The sequence below is a fragment of the Solea solea genome, chromosome 19 (assembly GCF_958295425.1).
Source record: "Solea solea chromosome 19, fSolSol10.1, whole genome shotgun sequence".
Taxonomy (NCBI): domain Eukaryota; kingdom Metazoa; phylum Chordata; class Actinopteri; order Pleuronectiformes; family Soleidae; genus Solea; species Solea solea.
Window position 1 is genome coordinate 10324844 of NC_081152.1, and position 10860 is coordinate 10335703.

The 10860-nt window shown below is 40.8% G+C and overlaps 1 protein-coding gene across 3 annotated transcripts; it reads right to left on the reverse strand.

Moving 5' to 3' along the window:
• Positions 1-704: 704 nt before the first annotated feature.
• On the reverse strand, positions 705-10646 carry lhx3 (LIM homeobox 3). 3 transcript variants are annotated; one of them, XM_058617523.1, is made up of 6 exons: positions 10228-10646; positions 6004-6175; positions 5707-5909; positions 4046-4197; positions 2896-3067; positions 705-2039 (listed from the first exon to the last, which is right to left on the reverse strand). In XM_058617523.1, exons 1-6 carry the CDS (start codon positions 10295-10297, stop codon positions 1606-1608), a joined length of 1203 nt encoding a protein of 400 aa, XP_058473506.1. In that variant the 5' UTR covers positions 10298-10646; the 3' UTR covers positions 705-1605. The 3 variants fall into 3 exon arrangements, with proteins under 3 accessions (XP_058473506.1, XP_058473504.1, XP_058473503.1); XM_058617521.1 differs by lacking the exon at positions 10228-10646 and adding an exon at positions 7845-8293 and having other exon boundaries at positions 5707-5906; XM_058617520.1 differs by lacking the exon at positions 10228-10646 and adding an exon at positions 7845-8293.
• Between the last annotated feature and the right edge of the window lie 214 nt (positions 10647-10860).

Genomic DNA, 10860 nt, shown 5'->3' on the forward strand with positions numbered 1-10860 from the left:
CACTCTGGTTTCACTGTCAGCGCTGTCATTATACTAGATAAATACATGGGATAGATGCTTTTATATATATATAAAGTATATACGATGTATGAAGGATGATTGTAGGTCGGTGACACATTTCCAAAATTACAAACTCAAAAAAATTGCATATGATCTTCCTGCTTTAACCCTTAGAACACTGAGCCTTTTTCCATTACTATGTTAAAATGTACAGTATGTGCAATATAGAGTGTTCTTATTGTTCTTATTTTCACCAACTATATAAACACACCTGAGCAAAAAGTACTCAAAATGTTTAAATGTGGATTGAATTTGTGAAATCTGGAAATACGGCACAGCTCAAAGTTCGCTTGGCTCGTTTTTATGAACAAAAGGAAAATCATTTTTTGACTCTATTTAGTGACTTCAGCACCATTATTGCTACTTTATATCACCACTACTAAAAATGCGATATAAAATGAATCATAAGTTTGAATCCACCACGACGAAAGAAACTGATTTTGTAAAGCTTGAATATGTGACCTATAAACACACACTCCGAGGATGTCCATGTAAGGAGTTGTGTATTATTCCACAGGGGCACAGATCTGTTTAAATATGCTCTTCAAACACTGTGCACTGATATTTCAAAGACATTTAAAGTCAATACTTACATGATTGTACAATTATGTAGTCCAGCCAAAAAGCATACAGTATACTCCGTCTTGCTTAAGGTGACAAATTTATTAAAGTCCTGTCATTTAATCAGGAGTCATCATCATCATCATTATCATAATCATCATCATCATCATCACCACCAGAAAGGAATAAATAATACATAAAACATTTTCCACATAAACAAACATATACATCAGAACCCGGGTCGCTTTAGCAGTTCTTTCTTGGGGGGGGGGGGGGGGGGTTGTTTTCAGTGTAGAACAAAAACGACAGGACACATCTGAGAAACACACAAATGCATAGAAGTCAATTGGACCCCACGTCGAGACGACATCTACATTTTTTTGCCTATATCCCTGTTTAACAGTGTACAAAGAGAAGTCCTCACATCTGGGTTCTTACTCGTGTCCTCCAAGAAGGGGGGGGGGGGGGGGGTTTGTATAAAAATAAAGTCTCCACAATGATAAACCATTATATATATATATCTATCTATATATATATGTAGACATTTGGCAACAACCAGACATTTAAAGACTCTGATCTTTGAAATGAATTCTGCTTCTGAACAGACAGTAGAAAACAGATAGCAGTGGAGGAGGAGGATGAAAAATCGACTGGGAGCCTGATTGATGTCTAAACTTTCCGAGTCCGTCGATAGTCTGTACATTGTTCTGATGAGCTTACAGTGGTATCTGAGAACTGACAGAGTCCTTGCTTTACATATAGTTCTACTAATGAAAGACTATTAGACCAAGTGCTTTTGAAGAAGGGCACATATTCCCCTCCTTCCATCCAGATCAGGGATATCGAATGTTAGTATCTGCTCATTAGATATGGGCGAGATCCGAGCCAAGGATAATTTAGTCCTTTTACACGATCACTGTCCACTTCCATAAATCCAACAGAAGACACGGGAAACCAAAACGTCCAATTGTTGTTGATGACCAATCAAAACTGCCCTTGATCTACTTCATCTAACCAGGAGGCAGGACTGGCAGGAAAGTCTGGGTATCCTCCGCTGCTGCCCGTGGAGAGGTCTGAGCTTGGTCCGTTGGCGCCCCCCATGGAGACTCTCACGGCAGGGTTGATCCCGGCGCCGCTGCCCTGTGTCATGATGGAGAGGCCAGAGTCGGGGTAGACCAGGCTGGAGATGAGAGGCTGGTGTCTGGGTAGTGCCTGCAGTGACCCTGGAGACTGAGGAAGGCCGTACGGGCTGTTGGAGCGAATGTCGTGGAACTGGTCTTGGGAGGGCAGGACGCCGTGCTCCAGGGGGAAGGAGCTGTGGTTGTTGCCCCCTTGGCGGCCCCCCAGGCCTGGAGAGGACTCGCTGAGGCTGCTGTAGATGCCGTTACTGTGGCCAATGTCTGACATCGGGGGTTCATCTGTGCAACAAGGTCAAGAAGACAAACTGGTGTTTACCAAGAACCAGTGTTGCAATGTACTTCAGTACAAAATGCATGTATCTGCACTTTACTTTGTTATCTATATTTCTAGCAACTTTTACTTTTACTCCACTACATTTCCTCTAACTATCTTGGTTACTCGTTACTAGCAAATACAATCAGAAGAGTTGGTAATGGACTGTATTTACTGCATTCACACACTTCAACATGGGGTTAAGTGTCTGGCTCAAGGACACATATAGACTAGCAGAGCCAGGAATTGAACCCACAACCTTCCAGTTGAAAGACAACTCGCCCTACCACTGAGCTACCATGGCTCAATCCTGACTCCACACCTTTTTTTTTTATACTTTTACTTCATGTCAAGTAATTATGCTAAAAAGTGACTTTAACTTCTACCAAAGTCATTTTCTGGTAAGATACTTATACTTTTACTGAAGTATTCATTTTAGATACTTTCACACGACTGCCAAGAGCTATGCTGTTGACTGAAATGCCAAACCTAAAAAATAAAAACCCTCACTACCTCTCTCAAAAATGTCTCAACCAGAGAAGAAGCTAAATGTGGGCCTGCAATGAAAATGTGTTAGAACATAAATGGCAGAGACATATGTTTTCTCTGAGTCTGGAAAGCAAAATAGAAGCTTCAGCCAATCTTAGTGAATGTTCCATCTCTCATAAACATTGTCAGAGAGTAATTCATGTTAATACAGGCAGTTATTGTTTGCGTGATAATTCTTCTTCTGCTTTCTGTACACCGTGGCTTTATTTGCCTTTACTGGAACACTTGAATAATATTGCGACCTGTGATTTGCTAACGTGACTTTAACCCTACCTGTGAAGGACACCTCTGCGTCACTGTCCATGCCCTCCTCCTGGATGCTGTCCTTGTCGGACTTGGAGCTTCCCCGTGACCGCTTCATGTTGCGGAAGTACTGGCCCCACCTCTGCCGACCTGCATCTTTCTTCAGCCTTTTCTCTTTAGCTCGTCTGTTCTGAAACCACACCTGGAGGAGAGGAACCAGAGAGTAACTCATTAAAAACAAACTATTTAGAAAAATGAGTAAAATATTCTATATGGAAATAAATATTATGTTTAAAAGGTATAGCCTATCTACTCTGAGAGTAGAAATGTTTCTTAGCCTCACCCTCAGATACATAAAGCAAACTCTCTTACATCCTATCTCCTTTTTTTTTTTTACCCAATTTTATTCTTTAAGGCATTAAAACCAAATTCATTTTCAAGGACTGTCTGGACACGACTTCACACTCTGATGAGTCCAAGCCTGGGGGGGACTACAACAGTGACACTGAGCACTAATCCTGGCACCAGTGTCCCCTATTTATCACACATTTAATTAACTTCACAACAGCTACAAGTTGTAATCACCTCAGGGAGCGGACAGGTTAGTGTGCCACAGACTTAAATGAGTCCATTTTCTCTTTCCTTCCCATGCATTTTTCACTTTATAAAGCCTAATAGTATGAGTATGAGTGTGCCATTTCTCTTTTAAATCCGTTTTACACATCAAATTAATCAGTTTGAGCACAAAGAGCAGTTTTACATTCTTCTTAATGATATTCTGCCCTAAGTGAACTACACTGCCCAACCACCCCCCACCCCTTTCCCTTTTACTGAATAATGAGGAGCATTTTAGTGGCTTCCGTCTCTACTTTTGTCCTTGCAAATAAAACAATATATATGACCGCCACCTAGCAACCAGCGTGAGGCTCCTCAGCAGTGGACAATATGCGAGGGGCCCTCTAAGCATTGTTAATGAGCTTGCACTTAAACCATGCTGACTTTCACTTGGACTTCATTTTACTCTATCTCGCCATAAATCCCCCCCCCACACACACACACTTTATATCGTACAGTGAGCGTGTGCCAGTTCAGCCACAATTGTGCTTTGATAATGAAGTCCAGACACTAATGGAAAAGCCTTTTAATAATAGATAAAAAAATATACATGTTTTCCTCATACCTGCACAACTCTCATGTCCAGGCCTGTCTCTGAGGAGAGCTGCTCTCGAACATGGCGTGCAGGTTTGGGAGAGTTATTGTAAGCATTCTTCAGAGTTTCCAGCTGTTTAGCCGTGATGGTTGTTCGTGGCCTTTTTGCAGTTGAGTCTGCTTCTGTAAAAAAATAAAGAATGACAATGTGAGTTAGTGCTGTGATTATGTCAGTATCTGGAGCTCAATTTTTTTTCTTTTTTGCATTAATAAATGTAAAAAGTAATGGTCTTAGTATGATTTTACGTCAGTGCGTTGCGTTTAAACCCATTATTGTGTCTAATACACAACTCTAACCCTAACCCATTTGTGGTAAACCAATTATAAATGAATAAATTGATACTTAAGTCTTCTATGTGTGGTGTATATTAAACCAATACCAATAAAAAAATGGTTTCTCCATATCAGCAGCTTCTATAATATACAACATTCTAATTCAACATAAATGGATAAATCCACCTCTGCCTATAAACTAAAATCTGGCATCCTGTGCTGCTTAATTGCATCATGTGTGAACATCTGTTGGCCAGCACAGCAAAAAACAGAAAGAAAAAACCATCATCCAAATGGATGCTGCCCAAGTAATTGCGCCCTCTCATTAGCAAAATAAACGTGTGTGTTTTTGGTGAAAACTTACGTTAACTCACTGCGTAAATCAACACTCGGTGTGAGCAGTAAATTCAAACAAACAGATGGGGAGATAAAACTTGACCATGGCCAGTCTGTCCCTGCATGTGAGGAACCGAGTCTGCTGGGATTTTCTGCTAAGTTAATGAGGAGCAGCTCCTGGTGTTAAATGAGGTGTTTAATGAAAATGTTTTTTTTTTTTATGTCTATAAACGTGTGTGCCAACAAAATATTTTAACTATTTCATGTCAGCACAGATTTAAGTCACTATACTGCACATCAAACGCATTACACATGCATTATTCAGTGTGTGTGTGTGTGTGTGTGTGTGTGTGTGTCAATAGCAATCATAAAGTCTAATTGTGAAAATATCTTCTGAATAAAAACATTTTCCTAATTATTTCTGATGAACTATTACAAACTGCAATGTAAAATTAGTTCTTTATAAGAAATAACCCTTAATTTATAATTTGTGTCTTTTTTGATTTGGTTTGAAATAAAATAAATAAGATGTATTCATTAAGAACAACAATTAATTAACAGTCTAGAGGAGTATTACTGTAAACACGGCGTCTTGGAGATTACATTTTATTGCACACCTGACTGACATGTCCAGACTTAATGACTGCTATTACACGCATTTCAAGGTAATACCCCTGTCATTGAATTCCATTTACTTTTTATTTTACGCATTTAGATGATTATGGCCGAATATTTAATGCAACGTTAATTTAATTACTCTCGTTTTATTAATAATCAGCACCGACACTGCAGAGACTTTCCACCTTGTGTCCCTAAAACCACAGTAAGCGTTATTGAGACTGCGCCTCTGGGCCTCCGCTTTGCGCAGTCGATTGGGTTGCGTGCAATGCAATTAGAACTGGTGGGTCACAACTTATGGACAGGTTATGTATTTATATATGTATATAACTATAACTTGAGGCAGGAACAGGAACAGTTTTACGCATTTTTACGCTACGACCAGAGCTTGGAAACGCAGCTCACCTCTCTGTTTGGCGGTCTCGTAGTCGGCCTTACACACCAGCCTGCTGTCCTCCATCAGATAATACTCGTCACCTGTGGCCAGTTGCCTTTTGCACACGATGCAGGCAAAACAGTGCAGGTGGTAGACGAAGTCCTGCGCTCTCCTCACCACCTGTGTGGGCGGTATCCCCTGCTGACAGGCTGCGCATTTGGTCCCGAATCTCCTTTGGGAAAAGTATTCAATGACCATCAAATAAAGGGAGAAACTTTTGAAAGCTTAAAAAGACCTCGCACAATTAGAAAGATCTATATACTCACTTGAAGAAATCCTCTTTGCAGTAGACGCTGTCGCCTCTGCTGAAACACTTCTCCGCCAGTTGGACCTGGCAGTCGCTGCATTTCAGGCACTTGCTGTGCCACTGGCGATCCAGCACTTTGAGGATAAAGCGGTCCACGATGTGCTGACTGCAGCCTGCGCACATTGGGATCTCTGCGGGAGACACCATGGAATCATGTGAGATGTGATCAGTGGCGTGGTGGGGGGAATGAGACACTGACACGCAGGATGCCACCCGAACCTGCTCATCTATAGTGCTTAATGTGTGTGCACTTAAAACACGTGAAATGATATCTGTTGATGGTACATGTTAAATTATGCACGACTCTCAGTAAGCTTTTTGTGTATTCTCCAAATCTGCCCTTTTTAACTGTTTTATTTTTTGACAGCGTTTTGTATTTAGTTTTTTAATAATATAAAATTTTCAAAGGGAGAATAGATAATATAGTCGTGTTAGACTTTAAGACAATATTCTCCTCTTTTCGTTTTCCATATACAACCTACATTTAACTGTAAAATGTATAACAAAAGTACGATTATGTGATTTTTTTATTTTTTTTAGAAAATTAAAAACTTTAATTGTTTTCTTAAAAAACAAACAAACAAATCTATCTTGCATTTGGCCACTACGGGGAAAAAAAGTCACGTTACCTAATCCTAAAGAACATTGCTATAAAAAACTGATTATTTAAGTTAGCTACATATTGTTTTTCAGGGTGCTTTAAAATAAATAAATAAATAAATGTGACGAATGTATTTAACTTGGAGCTATACTGGTTTATGTCAAATATAAATCTTATTAGAGCATTAACGCGATTAAAAACGTGTTGTAGAATTATTTAGAAATAACGATTAACACTGCAGTATAAATAAAAACATTTTAATATTCAGACAATATTAGAATTATATGTATGAATGTCATTTTATTCTGCATAAATCTCTAATTCGAATTATGAGCAGCGTGAGACAGTAAGAATGCAGTGATGAATGTCATATCAAAAAACGGAACACCCAACAATAAAATAAATAAATAGGACATCTGAAATGACGACAAAAGACGTGACCAAGCCTCTTCATATTCCATCCGTGCGAGCACTCGCGTCCCCATTGTCCTGCTGTGGACAGTTCATAAAATATGAACGAGGCTTTTCTTCTGGAATCACCGGCCAAACCCTGCACAAGTGCGGCGGGAGCCACGTCAAGAACAGGTGTATCCAGCTCATCATTTATTCAACGCGCTGTGTAAAACTAGAAAGCTGCGGCCTCCAGCCTCCAAGGCTCAGACCCCTGTGAGGTGTCCACTGTCCACGCAGGCAACCTGCTCAATCCTGCAGGACCCACTCTGGGTACCCACAATTACCAGGCGAAATCACTCCGATATTCTGCATGTACTGTAATTGTTTTACAAAATGGCTGCGTGTTGTTAAAATAAAGGTGGAGGCATGATTGCACTGCACTTTCACGTATTTTGATGCCGTCAGTGCCCTGCATTTACGAACACAATCTGTACAATACGTGCGAAAAATGGCGAGTTTATCGGTCAATCGGTTTATTCTTCCGAATCAATACAATCATATATTAAATAAACAAAATGCAATTGGAACAACGGAAATAACACGTGTCCTCTGACATAACAATTTACCTTCATTTAAATCACGCATACACATGTGTCACATCCATAATCCAAACACCAGTTATGATACGCACAGTGGAAACATAATCAGCCAACAATACGACACTCAGAAGGCCTATAGGTCCCGTGTTATATAAAATAATAATAACAAAAACAAATAAATGGATCACATGTGGGCTCGTGGTTTACCTTTCCGTAGCTCCTCACTGTGTGACAGCAGAGCGAGGAGCATCTCCGCGTTATTCTGTGCCTCTTTTGGAGAGTTGCACTCACCACGTCCATCCATAGCTCATGATTTACGCTCACATTAATGCAAATGTCTCCTGTCCTGTTCTCCTCGCACACACACACACACACACACGCTTACACACACAGTAACCCACACACTCACACGTCGTCAGATTTGATTACACCCACCCCCCCAAAAAAGAGCGAGGTCGACGCGCTGTAGAGTTTGGGCTGAAGCTTCACTGTGTTGCAGCCTGTGCTGGATTATACGCTACGCCGTTTCCTGGGCGACAGGGAGATAGATTAACATCACCCAGAGTCTGTCTTACCCGGAAGGAGAATAAAAAAAGAGAGAGCGAGAGAGAGAGAGAGAGAGGCGAGGAGGGAAAGGCCAAGAGCGTCTGTGTTTCTCTGAGACGCATTACATTATTTAAGAACATCAAAAACAAACAAACAAACACATAAAAAAGGGTTCACTGTGCTTACCTCTACTTTTCATTTCGAAATATTGTAAATAATAGCAATATTATAGTTTATCCAGCTGCGAAATCACGTAATATTATATTGTCACGGTGTCACCATCATCATAAAATGAAAAAAGATAGAATTTTCCTGCTATTTCCTATGGGATATTGCTTTTAAAAATGGGGTAGAGGGTGCAAAATTACGCATCTGACTTAAATTGTCTTGACGTATCCTAACAGCTCACGCGCCTATAGGGACAACATTAACTTGTAGATATAAAAAATGACATATGATGGAAAAAAAACTGTAGATATTTAGATGAAACAAAACACTCTGATGTTGTTGGTTTATTTGTGTAAAATCTATTTTCAATTCAGATAAGGAGCGTCGTGCGTAAACTCTGCAATTAGACCTTTATCTAAGGCTTTTTGTTCTTTTATAATCTCATTTATTTAGTGAAAATGTGTATTTTAAGTGTATATATTCACCATTATTATTATTTTTATATCCTATTTTAACATTACATTTCTATCAATTTAGAAGAATATTGTAGTTTCTGTAAACTTTGCATCTGATACTGAGCAGATTGTGATTCTCTCCCCTAAATAAACACTTGTCTTTGAGCACTCAACACACACACACACACATACACACACCCACGTGTGTGTGTGTGTGTGTGTGTGTGTGTGTGTTGAGTGCTCAAAGACAAGTGTTTATTTAGGGGAGAGATTGGCTGTTCAATAACATGTTGATCGGGCCAACACCCCAATGAATTTTATTGACACTGATCTTTGGCACAAAAGAGCGCCTGGGGAAATCACCGGTAGAGCCACAGGCACACGCGCGCGCGCCGCTGATGAATCTAAAATCAATGTCCTATTTGCCTGTATTTCAAGAGTATATGAAAGGCGTTTTGGAGAAAGCTGCGCGGTCCACGCGGGTGCCCCTCTTACTTTTCAGCTTTGTAATAATTTTTATGTCGCCATCGATCGCTTACTTTTGAGGGGGAGAGGCCGACAGTAATGCGACAACAAAGCGATAAAATGACCATCAGAGTAATGGTCAGTCAGTTCGATACAGTCGCTGCGGAGATGATTTAAGAAATTCATGATTTTTCGTTTGTGTAACTTTCGAATTTGTAATTTATTTATTTTTTTCGTTTTTTCGTTATTTAAAATTTAATGTAATTAAGCATATTCCAGTTGCAGGTCGAACATTGGGATTAAAAATTAAATTCTCTTTTCTTTGTATGGCACTAAATATTTATACAGATCAATAATTCGCGTGCTGATAAAAGCCTTCTAATGGCACCAGCACCTTTACCTCAGGTGTCCCACCTGTCACGGCAGGAATGTGACACCTGTTGCGGATGGGAACCAGCTCCGCGCCCCGCTGTCATTCTGTCGACCAGCCGCAGTGGCTTCAGTGCTCTCCCTCTCTTTCTCTCTCCACGTCCACACTGCACGCACGAGCTCCCGTGACAGCACGAGCGTAACATCTGTTCGAGTGACTCTCCGACAATGAAGCCTCATTACGGATTCATAACGTCTAACACGCAGCCCAAAAAGAAGCGCTTCTATAAGCTGCTGTCAACAACACAAGGTCCAGTCCTCAACTTCAAGTGATTAATATATCCCATGTGAATTTGCGCAAACAGCAACTATCATAAAATACAGACACATCACAGCGGCAGTTCTCACGCGTCACAAAGCAAAACAATAAGAAGCTTCTGTCACGCACGCTGCGTTGATTTCACACCTAATTGTAACCCATTCACGGACAACAGGCCTCCAATTAAAGGTCAGCGCCTTTTCTGTTTGATAGGCGCAAATTAAAATGCACAGTAAAATGATTGAAAATAGACAAAGGGCTCTCTTACCTTGACTGGAACTGTACCGAGGGAAATTCCCCGTGTTTTGACAACTTGACCCCGGGTGTTCGAGCAACATGTTTGGAGATGGTCCGGTACCAGCGCCCCAAAAGACGCCACTGAGCCTGAGCTTGTGATGATGAATTCAAAGCAGACGCAGACACTTTTCCGGGCGCTTTATCCTTTCAAGAGTGAGTAAAAGCGCTGTCCTATGTGTGGCAGCTTGGAAAACGCCTTCGTCGACCGCCGAGGACAGAAACTTTGAATGTGTATCAAGTCGCTCTTCGATTCCGTTGCGATCAGCTCGAGATGAGATGTGGGAGACAAAGGGTGTATGTGTCAGTGGAGGAAGGAGTGTGTGACTCAGACTGAGAGTCCGGCTGCTGCGACTTCACTTCTTCACATCTACAAGTAACAGGCGGCCAATACTGCCGCTGTCCAGGGTGCTGAAGAGAGGAAGCGAGGGAGGGAGGAGGGAGGGAGGGAGGTAGGGAGGCGTGTATGCTGCTCTAATAGTATCCCCTGTATATCCTTGTATCCTTAAACACAACACAACACACACACACTGAGGTAGTATCAGCGTTTTAAGGACAATGACTTTCATTTATTTGGACAGATTAAAAAAAAAAAAAAAAAAATAGC

Excerpts from the sequence above, each read along its gene's own strand:
- lhx3 (XM_058617520.1), bottom strand. The coding sequence starts at position 7,941 with ATGGATGGACGTGGTGAGTGCAACTCTCCAAAAGAGGCACAGAATAAC. Across the intron at positions 5,910-6,003 it reads TGCAAAGAGGATTTCTTCAA|GAGATTCGGGACCAAATGCG; the intron begins GTGAGTATATAG and ends CTTTTCCCAAAG. Across the intron at positions 2,040-2,895 it reads CGCAGAGGTGTCCTTCACAG|ATGAACCCCCGATGTCAGAC; the intron begins GTAGGGTTAAAG and ends CTTGTTGCACAG.